At 51.5% G+C, this 19,343-nt stretch overlaps 1 protein-coding gene across 3 annotated transcripts; it reads left to right on the plus strand.

The window, feature by feature from the left end:
• The first annotated feature begins 405 nt into the window (after positions 1-405).
• Positions 406-15,010, plus strand: ABCB9 (ATP binding cassette subfamily B member 9). Of its 3 annotated transcripts, none has more exons than XM_071762849.1 (12): positions 406-521; positions 1,898-2,590; positions 2,953-3,067; positions 3,439-3,569; positions 4,859-5,064; positions 5,954-6,151; positions 7,821-7,949; positions 9,193-9,381; positions 9,858-10,031; positions 11,397-11,556; positions 11,963-12,099; positions 13,181-15,010. In XM_071762849.1, exons 2-12 carry the CDS (start codon positions 1,978-1,980, stop codon positions 13,517-13,519), a joined length of 2,391 nt encoding a protein of 796 aa, XP_071618950.1. In that variant the 5' UTR covers positions 406-521; positions 1,898-1,977; the 3' UTR covers positions 13,520-15,010. The 3 variants fall into 3 exon arrangements, with proteins under 3 accessions (XP_071618950.1, XP_071618949.1, XP_071618951.1); XM_071762848.1 differs by having other exon boundaries at positions 1,901-2,590; XM_071762850.1 differs by lacking the exon at positions 406-521 and adding an exon at positions 546-568 and having other exon boundaries at positions 1,901-2,590.
• The last annotated feature ends 4,333 nt before the right edge of the window (positions 15,011-19,343 follow it).

The raw sequence follows: 19,343 nt of genomic DNA on the forward strand, positions 1-19,343 counted from the left end.
AAATAATCGATAAGCTGATACACGAATTACAAATTTCTGAAAATATGAATCCCTCTGTCTTAGGAGTTAATTAAAAGCCCTGTCGAGCCTCTCGTTAGGGGGTTGTTAAAAAGCGATGTTGAGCCTTTGCCCTGGTTGTTTTTGAAGGAAATCCTATGTGTTGTATTTCCCCCTTCTGCTGCAGAAATGAAATAAAATCGATCAAATAAGGTTTTTAAAACGGCGAAAAAATTGTTTGGTTTTAAAATAAATAAATAAAAACCTTTCTAAGGTGGAGAAAAGCGTGGGCAGGGCAAGGTTTAGCTCGGAGGGGTAAAAGGAGGAACCCACCCACCTGCCCCGTTAAACCGCGGGTGGGGCCGCGACCGCGCCGCAGGAGGGGGCGGGGTACTGGGCGTGGCCAATTCAAGCCCCGCCCCTCACCGACCTTGTTCCCGGGACGCGCCGCCGCTGGCGGGGCCGCCGCCGATTCGGGCCGGACCGGACCGGGCTGACACCACCATCAGCACCCCACGTCCCGGGTAAGAGCCGTCCGGACGGGCCGGGAGTGGTCCTTGTGCTGCAGAGGGTGGGAGAGGGGGTGGCAGTAAACTGCGTGGGTGCTTTCCCCCCCCCACCCCCCCCGGCTGTGGCGGGCACGGCCCCGCGTGGGGGGTCTGTCCCTTCAGGGGAGCTCGTAATGGGAGGACAGAGGGATAGGGCTTGGGGACATTCCGTTTAGGAGCTGAGGTGACAGGGTGGCCGCCTTCTCCTTTTCCTTCTCCACCTCCGGGCCGGCTGCGCGCAGCTTTGCAGCAGGGAGCACCCTGGGGAGCCCTTCCAGCCCCCTCCCCCGATCCCTCTGCTCGGCTTTGCCTCCATCCCACCCACCCCACCAACCCTTTTTTTCTCCACATTGCAGCCTCTCCCCCCCGGCTTCCCGTTTTTAAGCTTTTTATCCCACCCCCAGCCCCTCCCGGGCAGGGGTGCAGCGTGGCCGGTGCCGAGGGCTGCCCGTGTCCCCAGGGCTTGGTTTTGGGTGGCTGCAGAGGTGGCTGCGGTCACGCAGGCCGGAGCTTGGCCCACGCTTCTGCACCACGCAGCACAAACCTGGGGATCGGGCACCTCCCTGGTGCCGACGCGTGGGCACAGCACAGGAGCAGGAGGGCGGTTTGCTACCTTTAAATAAAACAAAACAAAACAAAAAAATTAAAAAGAGAGATTTTCACCCTTTTCTGTGTCAATTCAACCCATTACCCCCCCCCCCTCAGCATCGCTGCTGCTGGTCAGAGCCAGGGCAGCAGTGAAGGAAATGTCCTGCCCTGGAGACTCCTTCTCCCTGTGCATTTACAACCCCCTTTTAATCTTCTCTTGGGATTTTTGTTGTGCCACCCGCTTGCCCTTAGTGGGTTATCCCAAATTCATATTCCAGAGGGCTGAGGACAGCAGGGTATGACAAGCTGCTCCCTTCTTGCCATCCACCCTGGTTCTTCTGCTGAGCAATTTGTTCCTTTCTGCTTTCATAGGGGCCTGAGGGAGCTCTGGGTTTTAGCTTTGTCCTGGGAAAGGTGAGGAGGGACTCTCAGGTCATGAACCTCTCAGTTGAACACCTACACAGCTCTGTAGTGCAGGACGTGTGGGCTGCACGGATGTCCCAGCATCACCCAGAGCTGAAGTTCCCCACCAAGAGGTGCAGGTTCCTGCCGTGGGCTTCAGGATGGGCACAGGCTTCCTGGAGGGAAATTTATCTTTGTGCTTCTCGTTTGATGAAGTGGATGTGCAGAGGACAAAGGAGTCTAGCAGTGTCTAAAGTCAGGACAGGTTCCTGGGGTGCTGGCATGGTTGTTGCCCCACCCTGCTTCCCTTTCCCTGCCACCTCCCCGAATAACAACCCCACCCCCTTATTCTCACCCCCCAGCAGAGGCTGCCATGACCACATCCCCCCTGTGCTAGGGGCTGCCCACATCTCCTCAGCGAGCCCCCAGCCCCGTGGTGAGGATGCGCGCCTGGAAGGCGGTGGCCAGCACGCTGGTGCTCAGCGGGGCCGACGTGGTGGTCACCACGCTGCTCTACACCCACGGCCGGGGTGGCCGGGATGTCCTGCAGGACCTGAGACACTTCAACATCTTCAACTCGCTGCTGGACATCTGGGGGGGCTGCCTCTACCGCAGCTGTGTGCTGCTGGGGGCCGCCATCGGCGTGGCCACCAACACCGCCTACGGCCCCCGGCGCCTCCGGGCGTCACGGACCTTCATCGCCATCGTCTGCCTCCTGATGGGCATCTACATGATGGTGAAGCTGCTGCTCTACTCAGAAGTGAGGAAGACCATCAAGGACCCGTGGTTCTGGGGGCTCTTTGCTTGGACCTACGTGGCGCTGGCAGCCACCTTTGGACTGTGGCAGCTGCTGGCCTGCGTCACCTCCTCCCGCGAGACGCTGGGGCCTGGCTCTGAGTCCCGTGCTGAGGCAGAGGAGAGCTGTGATGGCAGCACCCCACGGGACAAGCAGAAGGAGGCAGCAGGTCCCACCATCCGTAAGCTGCTGTCCTACACCAAGCCAGATGCCATCTTCCTGGGCATTGCCTCCTTCTTCCTCCTTGTGGCTGCGCTGGGTGAGTGAAAGGCCGGGGAGGCCACGGTGTGCTCCCCATCCTCACTGTGAAGGAAGGAGCTGTGGTGGGGAGGACTTGGCAGCACCCCAGCCTTGCTTTTGAGTGGCACATCCTGTATGGGCTGAGTGAAAAATGCCACAGGGCAAAAAAAAAAACCCAATAAATGCAGTAGGGGATAAAATATACTGGCAAGTGAACATCTCCATGTGCCACCAAGAGCTGTGGCTCTTGAGACATCTCATGTGATGGCTGAGTATCTCCATGGTGGGGATGAGGTTGTCCATGGGCCATCACAGTTGGAAATACACAGGTCCTGTGCTGAAGGTGGGGCTGAAACCCCGTGTTCTGTGCTTGTCTGGCAGGAGAGACCTTCCTGCCCTACTACACAGGGCTGGCCATTGATGGTATCGTGGTGCAGAAGAGCATGGACCGCTTCTCCACGGCAGTGCTGGTCATGTCACTGCTCGCCATAGGAAGGTAACTGCAGGGGCTTGGTTTTTGCCATGATGAGGAGGAGTTTGGGGTTTTCCTGGTGGTGGGCACAGGCTGGGTCACTGCCAGAGAGGTCGTGGTGGCCTTCCATGTCCATCTGCTGGGGGTGGGGGAGCAGGAGTGGGCTCCTCGGGGAGCATTGTCCCAACAGCGCTGCATCTCCTCCCGAACCTTGTCACTGCAGGGCTCAGGACCAGCTGTCCCTCTGCTGGTAGCACCCAGAGGAGGTGGGGGCTGGATTAGGCATCTCTTGCCAGGGTGGGAAGTGGTACCAGCAGAGCGTTGCCCAACGTGGGGTTGTTTGTGTTGCTGGGTTTTGTGTCCACTGGTCTGTAACGTTTCTTATCTGCAATCAGCTCATTTGCCGCAGGTATCCGGGGTGGTGTTTTCACACTCATATTTGCAAGACTCAACATTCGCCTTCGCAACTGCCTCTTCAGGTCCCTGGTGGCCCAGGAGATGAGTTTCTTTGATGAGAATCGCACAGGTTGGTTCCTCTCTCCCCTGGATTTGCTCTGACACCTCTTATTCCACCCTGTTCTTTTGTTCCCCTTGCTTTGCCCCGCAGACCGGGGGCACCCGAGTGCTCGTGTTTAGATACAGCAGCAGAAAGCTCTTCCCTTCCACCCTAAAAAAACCCCTTCCCTTCCCACTGTCGGGCTGGAACAGGATTGCCCAGCACTCTGGGGATGTCCCATTGCCATCAAACAGCTTGACAGCCATCCAGCAGCCTCAGGGCTGATGTGCTCAGCTCTGATCATCCCCAAAACACCCACTTTCCTCCTCCTGGCAGTGCCTGCCGCGCTCCAGCCCTGCTCTGGGCATGAGGAACCACAGCTGTGTGAAGCTTTGCCATGCTTTTGGCTTTCCCTGCCTGCCATTTGGTCCTATCCTGCCCTGTGCGGGTCCTAGTGCTGCTAATTTTTCCCACATTTGCTTTCTTCTTGGTGGTATTTTTAGTTTTGAGGCTGTTGCCATATTTAGGAGCTGCTGCAGGGTGCCCTGGTAGCTGAGGACGCCGGAGATGTTCTTGTAAGTGGGATATGGGTAACCCCAGATTTACAAAATCCATGGGAATTCAGCTGGACTCAAACATGTACCAAGTATTTAGGAATTCAGAGTAATGCTTTTTGGCTGTTCAGCTCCACCAAGGGGCACTGTAGGACCTCAGCTCCTTGGTAGCCAGACCCATGTCTTCAGGATCACTTAGGTCAGCTCCAGGCTGTGGCACAGACATCTAAACCCAAAAACCTTCCCTGAAGCCACCTCCTCTGCATTGGGTGTGCTGTGTTTGCCCTGCCTGCTCTTGCTGGGATGGCAGGAGAAGGTGCCAGCAGACCCTGGTGAGCTCCTGGAGGGCTCCTGGTGTCATTTAGGGATGAATTTGGGGCTGTGTTGACAGCTCTGAAGGTGGATCATTCCAGCAAACACTCCATGTACATGCCTGCTCTGCATGCCCACAGGGTGCCCTTGGGCACAGGGTGCTGCCTCAGTCCCCTTTGCTGTCCTGCAGACACCTGTGGTGACCCAGGGCTGTAGCTTGTGCCTTGAGATGCACTTCATGTCCCTCGTGCATGCAGCAATTTGAGCTGCCCTGGTTTGCTTCACATCCACAGGGCTGGAGACTCCCTCCCTTTCCATGCCACCCCTCAGACCCCCAGCCCCAGGGGTGGCTTGAGTGGTGAGCTCCATCTGGGCCCTGGCACAGTGAGGAGGTGACACATGTGTCCTCTCTCTCTCTTTTTGTTTTTTTTCCCCAACCCCTCCCTGCTGCAGGGGACGTCATCTCCCGCCTCACGTCGGACACGACCATCGTGAGTGACCTGGTGTCCCAGAACATCAACATCTTCCTGCGCAACGTGGTGAAGGCCACAGGGGTCATCTTCTTCATGTTCAGCCTCTCCTGGAAGCTCTCACTCGTCACCTTCATGGGCTTCCCCATCATCATGCTGGTGTCTGATGTTTATGGCAAGTACTACAAGGTAGGCAGGAGCAGCTGGCGTGTCCATGGTGTGCCACAGCACCACAACATTAGGTTGTTCCCCTCATGAAGCCATCGTGGAGATTGTGGGGTGGCCTTTGAGCTGGTGGCACTGATGCTTGGGGGCTTTGCTGCCTGTGGTGGGGGCAGCATTAAACCTGCATGGGCAGACAAGTGTAGCCTTGGCTCTAACCTTGCTTCATGCTCCGGAGTGGAAGCATCTTTGGCAGGAGAGGTAGCTTGGCCATGGGATGTCCTCATGCAATTTGTCCCCTGCTCTCCCTTTGGAATGGCAAGAGAGGGTTAAAGCCAGTGCTGAGCTCCCTCTGTCCCCCTGGGGCTAAGTGTGGACCAAAGGCCACCACCTGTGGCCAATACATTGTCCCATGGACCGTGTGATTCCTGCACTGCTGCTCCTCACATTCCTGGGGCTTTCCACTGTGCTGGGGACATGATACACATGGGTGCTGCCTGCCAAGCCCCAGCTCTCCTCCAGAGGGTCAGGCACCTGAGGGAGAAGTAGAGCTGCCCTTTGTCTCCAGACCTGTCACTGACTTGGAAACTCCTGGTAGGGCTCCTGGGCTGGCCTGTCCTATCAGAGCACCAGGAGCAGTAGCTCCACTGCAAGCTTCTCAAGTGGCCCTGGACATGGCACTTCACCTCCTGCAGCACAGGTCCCTCCTTAGGGACAGCACAGTGAATCCATTCTCCTCCTGGCACAGTATCCCAAGCTGTCCTGAGGTGTGGGATATATCCCAGTGCTCATCCTTGTTGCCCGTGGCCTCAGACATTGTCACTGTGCCTTTTTTCCCAAGCCCAGGGTGTGCAAGTAGATGTGTCACGGGCAGCCCAGCACCCACTGAGCCCTCTCTGCCTCCTCCTCCCTGCAGAAACTCTCCAAGGACGTGCAGAGTGCATTGGCCAAGGCCAACAACACCGCTGAGGAGACCATCTCTGCCATGAAGACCGTCCGCAGCTTTGCCAACGAGGAGGCAGAGGCAAATGTCTACTGGCAGAAGCTGCAGCAGGTCTACAAACTCAACAAGAGAGAGGCCATGGCTTACACCTACTACGTCTGGTCCAGTGGGGTAGGTGGCCAGTGCTGGGGCCTTCACTGGGGACAAGAATGGGATGTGATCCCAAAACACATGTGGTGCCTTGCATGTGCTTCTCCTCCACTTCCAGAGAGCAGGGTGAGCCCAGCCTTGATGTCTGCTGGCAGTAATCTGCAGTCTCTTAATTAGTACTATTTTTTTTTTTTTCCTTCCCTGCTCGTCAAAAAAATAACATCCCGTTTGCCCTGAGGGCAGTGCTGCATGTGCCACCAAACTGCCTGGTTTCCCTTGCAAATAGGAGTAAAATTGATAAGTGCTCAAGGTCGTGGCAAACCCCGTGCTGATGTGGTGTGGTGCTGCATTGTGTGCCTGTGCCAGCTCAGCTCCGGGGCTCCGGGAAACAGCCGGGGTGTTGGTTGAGCTCCTCTGCTCAGAAATGGAGATTTTCTGCATGTGGGTGGTGAGAGGAGGAGGAGGAGGCTGCTGGCATTTAGAACTGTTTTGGTGGGGTTTTTTTGTTTTTTTGTTTCAAGCTTTTCTGTTGTTTCGGGGTTGTTTTCAAAATTTTTTTTCATCGTTCAAGACCAGATGGTTTGGGGTTTGTGCCTGGGCTGATAATTAAGGCTGTGTGAAACCATCGTGTGAGGCTGCCCTTATCTCTAAGTAGCCTCTGGTGAAGGGTTGGTGAGTTATGGTGCCCTCCTGCAGCCGTGGGAAACTTCATGGCTATCCAAGGCTGGAAGCAAAAGGAGAGGAATTTTAGGCTTGTTCCTGGGTTTCCAGGTGAAGCCGGAGCTTGAATTGGGTCAGCACAGATCCTGCTGAGTAAAAGGTTGCAAAACCCCTCAAAAACTGCTCCTGCAGGGCTTATGTAGAAAGAAGAAGATGGATTTAGCACAGCCCTGGTAGAGTCTTTTTCAAAGGGAACATGGGGTCTTAAGGTCAGATCATGGCAGAGCAATAGGAGCTTTTTTCTCCCCCATTATTTTTGTCTGTGGGAATTTACAGCCTGTCCCACAAACATCACAGAGCACCAGGGCACTGCTGCTTCTCTGAGCACCCAGGCAGCTCAGAATAAAACCAGCTGAATAAAGGCAGGGGCTGGTATTTGTCATATCCCAGCTGATCTGTCTTTTTTCTGGAGTAGGTGGTACCCCCCCCCCCCCCGCACTGATCTCAGTCAAGAGTTGAGGTTATGCTTGCAGGGACTTGTACCTGCAAGGAGGATTTTTTTTTTTTTTTTTTTTTTAACTTGCATTAACTCTTGGCTTGGTTTTGTGTTCTAAATTAAAATGTGTCACACTCACAGAACAGAAAGTTTATTTTAGTGCTGAGGTGACTCTGTGTTGGATAATTTGAGCTTCAATTATTACACTTCAGGACGTTAGGCCAAGGGACAAGTTCATGAAATGCTCCATGATTTCAGATAAATGCTCCATAATTTCAGCTAAATTCTCCTTCCTTGGCTATGGTCCCTTTGGAATTCTGATTTGCTGAAAGATCCCAGCCCAGCTCCTTAAATCAGATGCAGTACTTGAGTTGCTTTCCCCTTCTCACCCCTATGGGCTCTGCCATAGATGCTCAGTTCAGGGCTCAGATAATAAATATCAGTGCACAAACTGGGGGCTGTTTTGTGAGTAATTCCCAACACACCAAAATGCTATTGTTTTTGCTGATTTTTGGGGTGTTTCCTTGCTTTCAGTTGACCCTCCTGGTGGTCCAGGTCAGCATCCTTTACTATGGTGGGCACCTGGTGATCTCGGAGCAGATGACAAGTGGCAACCTGATATCCTTCATCATTTATGAGTTTGTCTTAGGAGACTGCATGGAGGTGAGTGTCTGGGCTACCTGATCTCAAGATGACATTTATCTCCTAGAAGGTCCCAGGGCAGTCTCAGGGCTGGACTACCCTGCAGTGCATTTCCTTGGTGCTGTGGCTTCACCCACCAGTGGGGCTGATCCTCCCCTCAACCCCTGCTCCCCTTCTGCTGTGGCCTCACAACCTGAAGATGCCCAAAACACCTTTTCCCCTGAAAAGGCCATGGGGACCAAAGGGCTCGGGCTGAAGGGCAGAGCCCTGGCTGCCTCCCAAGCACTACAAAGCTGCCTGTTAAATTTCAGGCTTCATAAAAAGCTTAATTATATTACCTTTTTTTTTTTTTCCCTGGAATAGCCTGCAAGCTGCTGCGTTGGCAGCACATTAGCAAGCTGGGATGGTGGAGCCCACTCAGGGCTGCCTTTCCTTTGCAGAGGGGTAAGGTTGGCTCAGCCAGGCAGAAATGATCAAACTGAGGCTTCCTCCCAGCCAAACGTGGTTTCAGCCTTTGTGCAGCAGCAGAGCAGAGCTGGAAGCAGCTCTCCTGGCTCTCACCATCTGTTGGGCTGACTGCTGGCTCTGGTGGTGTTTCCAGGCTGTGTGTTTGGTTTGGGTTGGTTTTTTGGTTTTTGTTTTTGGGTTGGTTTTTTTTTTTCCCCTTCTGGTGGGAGAAGCAGTTGCAGTACAAGCTGTTCTGCAGCTCTGAGTTTAATATTGAAAAGAGGTGATGTGAAGGGAGTTTATTCCAAGGAAGCCAGTGTCAGCATGCAGCAGCTGTAGCTGGGAAATATGTGGTGGTCAATCCACCAGGACCATGGTCCTGGTCAGTCCACCAGGCACAGCTGTATTGGCTGCCAGAGAAGGGCCCAACCTGGAGCTGCTCTGCATTGGAGATCCGTGTGCTGGGGAAGGAGCTGGTGGCCCTCAGGGCTGGGGCCATGTGCTGCTGCACGTGGGCTGGGGAGCTGCTGGGCTTGAGGAAAGAGAGATAGGAGGAGGATTCTGGTGGGAGTTTGGGCCACGGATCTCCTGGTGCACATCTTCTCTTCCCAATTTTGTGTTTTTCTTTCTTCTGTTCCCCGGACAATCCCCTGGCCACATCCACAGATCCCCTCCACACCCTGCAGAGAGGGAAAAGCTTTCTTTTCCTATGTTGGCTGTAGCTGACATCAAGAGGCCAGACTTAGGAATCCTTCAGCCACTCTCCTTGTCTTTTCCATCACTTGGGAAGCTCTCACCTCTGCCTCTTCCCTTCCAGTCCGTCGGTTCCGTCTACAGCGGGCTGATGCAGGGAGTGGGAGCTGCTGAGAAGGTGTTTGAGTTCATCGACCGCCAGCCGACGATGGTGAACGATGGGACCCTGGCCCCAGAGCAGGTGGCAGGGAAGGTGGAGTTCAGAAATGTCACCTTCTCCTACCGCACCCGCTCCACCACTCAGGTCCTCCAGGTGAGCCCCACGGGCACGGGGCGCTCCCCGCCACGAGGCGCCCGACGCCGCTTTTCCGTGGTCCCCCATCCCATGGGAATTCTCCTCGGGAGAGGAGTGGAGGCTCAGGAGCAGGCTGCCAAAGGGATTCTGAGGAACAGTGGGTGGTTAGGGCCCGCCTGCCTTACAAGGAATGGGGTTTATTAATAAACCCCTTGTTCCCTGCTCAGGCATTAAGCACGTCAGTGTGGCACGGGGCTCTGTGCCAAACTCTCGGGCTGTTTCCATGGGATCTGGGGGCTGGGATCACGGGGAAGGGGAAGGCAGAAAAGAGGTTTGGTTTGCAGTTTTTAGAGGGCCTGCTAAATCAGCAGGAGGATCCAGAGCCGTTTTGGAGGCTTATTGCTTCCTCAGAGGCGGGAGAGGTGGCTGATGTGGGAGATGAGTGACCAAGAGTGAGTTGTGACCTGAGTGTGCTCTCCCATCCATTTTTGCAGAATGTGTCCTTCACCCTGCACCCTGGCAGAGTGACAGCACTGGTGGGTCCTTCAGGGAGTGGGAAGAGCTCCTGTGTCAACATCCTGGAGAACTTCTACCCTCTGCAAGAGGGGCAGGTGCTGCTGGATGGGTGTCCCATTAACATGTATGATCACAAGTACCTGCACTCCGTGGTACGAGCCACTGATCCGTGTCTTCTGCCTTTCACCTGCTGGGATCAGGGGGGAGGGATGGCAGGGGGTTGCACGTTGCTTTGGGTTTGATCTGACAGCTTCTGAAATATCCAGAAAACTGGAGGCTGGAGGTGGTCCAGGAACTGAATGCAGATAGTTTGTGGGGGCGGAAGGGAAAGGGGTGGAGGAGTGGTTTTATGGGGAGGGAGAAGCCTTCCAAAATCAGACCAAAAAAAAAAAAATATTTTGTTTTGTACTCTTTTTGGCCAGTGCAGTAGAAATATATTTTTGGTTGTTTGATTAGTTATTATATAAAACGGGCTTGGAAAAAGAGTTTTTCATTCCACCAGCACTTTCTACCTTAAAGTAGTTCTCAGCTAATGGGGAGTTAAACCTCTGGGGATCCTGGCAGCAGCTGGAGCACCAGAGGGGCTGGGTGGCTTACCCAGGGGAGGGGTCTGGGCCCCTTGACTCTTGTCTGTGTGTCAGCACAGATCAGCCTTCATCTCCTCTGCAAGTAACTTCTTTGTTTGCCCCCAGAGCAAATGGCCTCACCAGTCAGCAGGAAAACCTGAAAACAATTGATCAGAGACAGGCTGGAAAGCCAAATTCAGTGGGACTAATTTACATTCCCTGCCCATACTGAGTGAAAATTAAAAGACAAGCCAGGCTTTCAGTTTAGAAAGCCCAGTGTGGTGGTAGGAGCATGGGGAGAAGTCATTTAAAATATGATCATGTCCCCCTGGCTCTCTTCATGCCCAGTTCTGAGGAATAGTTTGGAGTGTTTGGTTTATTTCAATATTAAGTGTTAAAGAAAGCAGGCTGAATGTGAGAGTGAGCAACTGTAAGGTAGGACAAGGAGGCTGTTGCTAAGCAATTAAGGAATTACAGCAACCATGTCCCTAACTTGCTAATTTTGGATTAAAAGATGCAGAAGGGCTCATTCATGTAGCCCAAGTGTAATTACTGGCCTTAAAGAGAAAATCAGCAAGACCCTGGGAGAGGGTCTGTCCAGCCTGGATTCTCCCAGCAACTGGTTTCCTATACTGGGAAGAGCAAACAGTAATGGGAATGACAGGTCTGGAGCAAAAAGGCAGCAAGGTCTTAAAGGGGGAATCCCAGATGCCAATGTACCAATGTCCCAATTGTTTTCTTCCCTGCAAAACAGCTTCCCAGTATACAATGGTTGGGGCTGCTGCTGCTGTTAGTGTCCTGGCTGGAAACTCACACTGAGGCACTCCTAGATCTTGCTTTAATGGTGGGGCTTTGCTGCTTGAGACTTCACTCAGCAAGAACACAAACACTGATGAACCAGCCAGTGTGTTGTCTGCTCCTCATGGCCTGTTCTTCCCTTTCTTCCTGCAGATCTCCCTGGTGAGCCAAGAGCCAGTGCTGTTTGCCCGCTCCATTGCAGATAATATTTCCTATGGCTTAACCTCAGCCTCCTTTGAGTCAGTTGTTCAGGCTGCCCAGAAAGCCAATGCACACTCCTTCATCACTGAGCTACAAGATGGTTACCACACAGGTACCAAAATCCCTCTGTTTGCACTTGAAAGCATTGCTTGGGGAAGGCAGAGACTCTCTCAGATGGAAAGGCAGGCAGGGCAGTGGTGGACACGTGTTGGTGGCAGCTCAGAGGCACTGTAGAGGTGGTTACATGGAGAGGGGCAGCACCCCAGCTGCCTTTTGGGGTGACTGACCTGTTGCAGGATTTCTGAGCCCATCCCAGGAGAGCAGCATCAGTCCCTCAGACCTTGAGACAATACAGTGGAGAACTTGCTGCTGGGGGGGAGGATTGCAGCCTGAAACCATGATGCCATCCTGATGTTTTGGCTGGGAGCTCAATGTGATTTTTTTTTTTTTTTTTTTTTTTTTTCCAAGCAGCTCTTGATTTTTATTTTGACCCTTTCCTCTTTTTCTTGATCCAACAGAGGCAGGAGAAAAAGGAGCCCAGCTGTCAGGTGGCCAGAAGCAGAGAGTGGCAATAGCCAGGGCCTTGATCAGAGCTCCCCCCATCCTAATCCTGGATGAAGCCACGAGTGCACTGGATGCGGAGAGCGAGCATGCGGTGAGTTGGTGACCTGGGTGTTTGGGCCAAAGAGGCAGCCTGGGTTTGGAGGAGTTTCAGTTCCAAGTTTCCAGCCTGTGTGGACAGGATCAGTCTTGACATGATGCAGTCAGAGCTTTGGGTAAGAGACTAATTCCTGAACAGGAATTTGGTCCTGAGGCTGCTGGACCGAAAGGAGTAATCCTGTGCTCCCAGCAGCCAACACAGGACAGCCCTGATGGGATAGGGATGGATCTCTGCTGATTTATCAAGAGTGGGAGGTGGGTGGGATGTAGAGGAAAACCCTAAAAAAATAGTACTGCAGCAGGGAGAGGACTGCCTGACCTAAAATCCCTACTGAAGCACCAAAGCAGCCAGGCTTGCTGGATAGGCCCTGAGCTTTCTGTAGGTGGAGCTGGTTGATCTGACTGGGATGTGACAACCAAACAGCTCTACCAGCTGCAGTTTGGCCTCACTGGTTTAATGACAGCAGGGAAAGCCAGTTCAAGGATGAGATGTCTCCTGATCCTGGAGCATGGGAGCTGCTGGTCCACAGTGTGGGGCAGTGTGAGCATCTGACCTTGAAGCACTTTGTGGGCTCACAAGTCCTCAGCCACATGTGTGGTGTCTGATGCCAACCAGGGGCTGGTTTTGGCTGGCCAGGGGTGTCAGTGTGACATGTACCTGGTGGCCAGCTGCCTGCCTTTAGACCTTAGTGCTGTTGTCTGTCTCTTGGCTGAAAAACAGCTCTCTCCTGCTTTGCCTTGATACACCCAGGAAAAAACCCTGCTTTCCCTGCCAGCTGCATTTGCCAGGCGTTGGCTTCCTGCAGTTGTAAATCAGATTTGGGGCCCAGCTCTGCCCAGGACCCAGCTTTCAGGATCAGACCTGTGTGTGTACCTCACCCAAGGGCCGCCTGCTCAGAGATGGTTTTTTGGGCTGCTGGAAGTGCTGGTGCTGGCAGTGCTGCAGTGAATCTCCTGTCCTCTGTTTAGCAAACCTCCCATCCAGAGGTTTCTTAAGAGACCACAAAGCTTCTGTTCCCCCTGCTGAAGCCCAGCCAGCCACGCTCAGGCACTGCTGTCTTTTTCCTCCCGTGCAGATTCAGCAAGCGATTTACGGCGATTTGCAGAACCACACGGTGCTTGTCATAGCTCACAGGCTGAGCACTGTGGAGAAGGCACACAACATCATTGTGCTGGACAAGGGCCGCGTGGTGCAGCAGGGCTCCCACAAGGAGCTGATGGAAGAAGGAGGCCTTTATTCCAAGCTGGTGCAGAGACAGATCCTGGGGCTGGAAGGGGGCAGCACAGACAGTCACCAACCAGCAGCCCGGGGAGATTCGACCAAGGTACCCGGTGGGCTGGAGGAAGAGTTCAGGATAGAGCATTCCCTGCCAGCTGTGCCACAGGACGATTACAACAACACAGCTCACAAGTGAGAGCAGCAGGGGCTGGTGCTGGAGCTGTGGGCTGGGACACTGGGCCAGGGGGTGGCTTGCTGAGGGGCTGCAGCACCGCACCCGTTTGCTCCCCCTGCACCCACACGCACCCACACACCCCCCCAAACTATGGAGCTTCCTGCTCCAGCCCCTGGCTGGTTAAAACGGGGACGCGGATTCATTCGAGGGAGTTGGGTCTTTAGTAATTCCCAGTGTTTCTACTGGGTTTCTTTTCTTACTACCAGTAATTCCTCTCGACTGGGACTTTTCTCCCATCGGGATGCATGTGTAACTGCTAATCGTGTAATGGATGTTAAGTGCATGCATGGAGGGGAAGATGGAAAAAAAAAACCCTTCAGGAATTTCAGAGGGTGGCTTCTGTGGCTGGGTAGAAAAACAGGAACTGTAAACCGAGATCCTGCTCCCCACTTTCACTCTGTGGGGCCCATCCGAAACTGCAGGGAGCTTCCCTGAAGTCTGAAGGGAAAACCTGAAGACCTGAAGTCTGCAGGGAGCTTCCCTTGGGCTCTGGGGAAAGCTGGATGGCTCCCACAGGAGGGTTTTGCACTGAGTGCCTGCAGGCTCAGGCTCAGAGCCACTGCTGCTGAGCTCGTGTCAGGCTGTCACCATCCTTGCTGGAACAAGCCAGGGGCCCGGGAGGCAGAGGCTGCTTTCAGGTTTGCTCTCGGTGCTTGGTGTGTGTTTGTTCATTTTTAAGGATGAAAAGTTTTACCATCATCGACTTAGATTTTTAGGGTTGAGCTTTTTTTGGTTTGGGTTTTGGTTGTGGGTTGTTTTTGTTTTGTTTTTAAAACATTTTTGCACACTGCAATGTCTGTCTGTCTCCAGCATCCACTGAAAATTGGTCTGTTATTTCATAATTATTTTTTTTTAACTCACCCCCCCCTGGTGCTGGCTTGAAATTAAAAAAAAAAAAAACAAAACCAACACTACTTAAAGACAGGCATAAAACACTAAAAGACAGCACTTTATAAATCCCACCAAAGCTTTGTTCACCTTCAGGCCGTGCCAGAGACTTCACTGCATGGGAAATCCATACAGTCACTTTCCTGGAAGTCCAGCTTCAGCTGCCTGAACTGTAAAAGGTGTTTCTTTGAATATTATTTATTAACTTACTGTATTTATGAGGGATGGAAAGAAATGTGTTGCTCCAAGCTCTTTGGGGTAATAGCTCTGGCTTAGTAGTGTTATCCTGCCATAGACTGGTGAAGAAACCTATGCAGCCAGGCAGGTGCTGTTGGAAAGCAGCATTTATACAGGGAAGAATGAGTCCAGACTCTGCATAGTTAGCAAATTATCTCAAGCACTTTAGCTCTTATATTTTGATATTTGAATGTGTTTTACTTTCTGGCAGTTTTGCATTTTTGTTGTTGGCCATGTTCTGTTTTCATTTAGTGATGTTTTACAAACTCTTTAGTGTCCTTGAGGAGGGATACTCAAAAAAAATAAAATACTACCTCTGCCACTCAACATCAAGCCAAACTAGTGGGTTGGTTTTTTGGTTTTTTTTTTTGCATTCAGGGTTTTTGAGGTAATGTTAATCTGAGATGGTGGCTAAATACAGCTGCACGTTCTGGCCCCCTTGAGGGGAATGACAAGAGGAACCTACACAGAATTAGGTAAGTAAAAAACTTGAGCATCTGATCATGGCTGTGAGCCATAGCAGTGGGAATAACCTGTTTAAGAACTAGTTTTCATCCCAGCTCCCATCCAGGAGTCTCCCACAGAAAGGCAGCAGTCTAACCCGTTCTCAAAGCCCAGTGCTTCATGACTGGAATCTTTTCAGCTGCTTGCTCTTGTGATATGATAAAAATCTGTGCCTCAGAAGAAGGAGAGCTCTCTTTGCCTTATCTCCCTCCACTTAGGAAACTTCAGTTCACCCCTTCTGTAACTGGCCACACGTTCCTGCTTGATGGAATCTGCACTGTGGGTATGAAGAGGCTGGGGGTTCCACCCAGTGCTGGAGGGCAAGTGATTAATTTTGCATTTTTATCAGTACCTGGCAGCAGAATGTGGCCAGTGGTTCATAGGCATGGAATTAATTTCTGCTTAATTGAAAAACAGGGAGAGGGAATTGGGTTACCTGGGAACAAGGGAAGCCAACTCACCTTGGGAAGTGCTGGTAGGACAATGCTTGTTAGTACACGAGATGCCAGAAAAGAGAACTTGATGGTATCGGGTTTGTCCCTCCCAGGCAGTGCTGCAAAAAAAAGGGGAAGGGAGGATACAACCAGATGAGTTGGATTGCAAAGACTTCAGTGAATTTCAGGAAGGGAGCCCTGCTTCCTGCCCCTAGTGTGATGATAATCCCAGCATTGTACTCCCCAAGTCTGGGTCCAAACAGCTTCAACTGCAAAGGCACATTGGAAATGGCAGATTGTCTCTGCTGGTGGCACTGGTCCAAGCTGATAACAGAGCCTGACTTTGTTCATTGCCACAGGTGCTGAATTCTCTCTTTTGCATCCAGATAACTCAAGGCTACTTTTCCACAGAGCCTTGTATCTCATGGCTTGAACGAGTCCTGGTGACACACACACAAGTTTTGGTGTGTGACAAGTGGATCTGCCTGTATGCAGAACCTGTGAGGGTTTTCTTGCAGCACGGAAGCCTGGTGGGAGCTCCCCACACCCCACTGGGGATCCTGCAGTAATAACCTGCTGCAGACATTGCTGCTGGCCCTATGACTGTACAGAAAATCCTGCTTTTTAAAATCATGTCATGTCTGGCTTCTTTTTGAAGTGAAAATCAAGGTCAGAGATGCTCATTAGCCAACCTAAACCCAGCAGTGAAGATGAACTCAGTGCAGCAGTGGGAATTACTCCAGTGCTGGAACATGAACTGCTTCTTAGAGCTGCCCTCACTGCCAGTGGGCAGCCTCTGTGCCTCAGGCTATTCTCCTGGAAACAAGGCCACTGCTCCCTCAACAGGAGGATTTGTGGCTGTGGGTTTGCCCAGAGTTGATGGGAATGCAAGCTAAATCTGTTTGGAGCTTCTCAGTTACAGCAATGCAGGTAGAAAGTTTCTTTTCAAAGGGAAGAGTCATCTTCACAGGGAACTCAGAGGATTTATCTGCAACCACAACCTGGGGAGCACAGCTGGAAGATGGTCAGGGCAGAACAGGAAGCAGTGAGGCATTTGAAAGCACAACTGATTACAGTTGCTGACTGTCTACTCCCTGGCAGGGTGTTTTCCTCACTATTAATAAGCTCTACCCATTCCTTGTAAAAGGTACAACCACAGCTTTATTTAATTTAAACACTGGAGGAGCCCATCTGAGCTGAAGTGGGAAAGCAGATCCTATAGTCCCAGCAGCTCTCCAGGGAGGTGCAGTTACACTCTGTTTGCACAGAGAAGGTACCTGGCTGGCTGAGCCAGTAAATGAGAAGGCTGGAATGGAAAACACACAGCTGTGTTTATTCCAACAACCTGTCTCCCAGCACACCAACCTCTGCCTCAAGAAGCAACTGTGTTTGTTCCTGTGGCTCTGCTTTCTAGGCCTTCAGCAGGTCTGGAAATACCACAAGCAAACAGACAGAGTGCTTCTAGCTCAGGTTCAGGGATGCATCTGAGTCTGGGGAGGAAAAACAGTACCTGCCTTTTCTGCTCCAGCTTCTCCATCAGCTTAAGGCAAAGGAAGCATCTGCAGGTGCACAAAGCTGCTCTTTTTGTCACAAAAACAACAAGGGAAGAACTAACAATTAATTCTGGCCCTCTCTCAGACACCAGGACCACTGTCCTCTCTCAAACAGGACCACTGTTTCCCTGCCAGGATGCTGACTGTGCAGGTTGTGAAGGAATCTGGATTGTGAAACCTAAATAGAAGTCTGGCCTGTGAGTAATGTAGAGTAGGAAATTAAATTACCCTGAAAAACTTATCTGTCCCTTGAGCAACCAGCCTAATAAGGGTTAATTAATAAACTCCAGTGACTCGACTTGCAAATTGGGTCTCTATGTAACCAACCAGTTTTTCCAGGAAAAGAAAAGAAGTTGTTGTGAAGGTGACTTGCAAAATATGTCTACATCTAATAAATATGCATGGGGTTCAGTGCTCCTGACCTTAAAAGGCTGTGAGGTGACAAGGAAATCCAAAATACAGTTTAAAAAGAAAAGAAAACATCTAACTGAAAGTAGGCTGGATGCCAGTTCTCCCCAAGACTGAAGCCTGACTTATTCACCATGACATGGTTTCCACTGTAATTTTCCCAATTTTTTTGTTCCATTTCTCCTGTGATAAGAAATCCTGACTTTTGCCTGCTTACAGTTTTAATGGTCATGAATGCTGTCACCCTTCAAAAGGATTTTAACAAAGGCAAATAGGAACCAGGGTTATAGAGCTGATAAATCTCTGCCTGCAACACTGCAATATTTGATAATCCCTCTAGCCTAAAATTCTGGTTTATCTGCAGCCCTTCCTAGTCTGTCAGAGCAATATGTTACCACAAAACCTTTATCTTTAATGAGCACTGCTGGCTGGAAAGGCACTTTCCTACTTGACCAAGTAGAATATATAATCATACAAAAGCTGCTGCTGGCCCCTATCTTGTCTCTCAAAGTCAGCTGCTTTCCTGGCCAAACTTGAGAACTCAGCCAGATGCAGATGGTGATCAAAGTACTCCAAAGCAGAGCAGATGTTTGACACAGACCCTCCTCTCCAATGCTGCAGGAACAAACATGAATCTATACAGGGAGAAGTGGTTCTAATATGGATTTCAAATGAGTTACATTAATTTGTGCAATTTGTGAGGACTTCATTGGTTTAGGATAGGTAGGATATGTGGCTTCTGACTTAAAAAAATGACCACTGAGTAACTTAACCCATTCCCTGCTCTCTAGGGCAATGAACTTCCATCAGCCCAATGCGACATAACAAAGAATGAGATAGTTACAGAAAAGCTCCTTAGAAGGTTGCTTTAAACCATCTTTCCCAGCCTCATGTGGCACTACAGCAGTGCCCTTCACCAGAGATACTCACTCCAAGCACCTCTACAAGCACTCTTAAGTGTGACCCTTTCTTCCTCACCCTCTCCTAGGCCTGAGTATTTCCTCTTTTGAAGCAAAAGGTGCAAAGGTTGAGGGAAGCTGAGCCCTCTGCTCAGGATCCCATCGAAAGGCAGTGGTAAAACTTGATTTACAACATGAGGCTGAGTCAGACTGGTAAACCACACTCCCCCCATGCCAATTGTTCAGCTATGAAGTTGAAATCACTAAGGTGGTAGAGAAGAGAGGGCTTCTTTTAATCCCTCAGCTCACTCCTCTATTTATTTATCTGTGTGTGTGTGTGTTTGCCTGTGCAGATTTACAGCCTGGCTTAACACAAGGGTGTAACTCCAGCTTTTTGATGGGCATGTGCAAATATGATACATGATACCCTGTTGGGGTGGCAACTATCTACTGGTTTTATATAACCAGGGCAGGCAGCAGTGGCTGTGCAAACCTGGGTCCCTGCCAAGGGGGAACAACTCCAGGCAGAGCACCCCACAGCAGGAGTTCAGCTCACAGGGCAGGTGGATGAGTGGACAAATGTTTGTATGGCTCTTCACCCTCTGCCCAGCCTGAGCAAGCTCAGCTCAGCTTCCTGCTGCACAAACACCTCCCTCTTACCTTGCACTCCGCTTGCATGGTGCCTGTCAGAAGCACTAAGCAGCCAGAAGCCTTTCTCCAGCAGTGTCACCTTCTTGGTCTTTATTATCTTTGGATAATCAGGCCAGAGGGTGATTTTGGGGTGTGGGTGAGAGGAGTGCAGAGCTGAGTTTAGTGTTTTTAGGTCAAAAGAACAACCAGAACAGCTGTCATGTCTTCATTC

Source organism: Heliangelus exortis, chromosome 19 (assembly GCF_036169615.1).
Source record: "Heliangelus exortis chromosome 19, bHelExo1.hap1, whole genome shotgun sequence".
NCBI lineage: Eukaryota > Metazoa > Chordata > Aves > Apodiformes > Trochilidae > Heliangelus > Heliangelus exortis.

Excerpts from the sequence above, each read along its gene's own strand:
- ABCB9 (XM_071762849.1), top strand. The coding sequence starts at position 1,978 with ATGCGCGCCTGGAAGGCGGTGGCCAGCACGCTGGTGCTCAGCGGGGCC. Across the intron at positions 3,068-3,438 it reads TCACTGCTCGCCATAGGAAG|CTCATTTGCCGCAGGTATCC; the intron begins GTAACTGCAGGG and ends ATCTGCAATCAG. Across the intron at positions 10,032-11,396 it reads ACAAGTACCTGCACTCCGTG|ATCTCCCTGGTGAGCCAAGA; the intron begins GTACGAGCCACT and ends TTCTTCCTGCAG.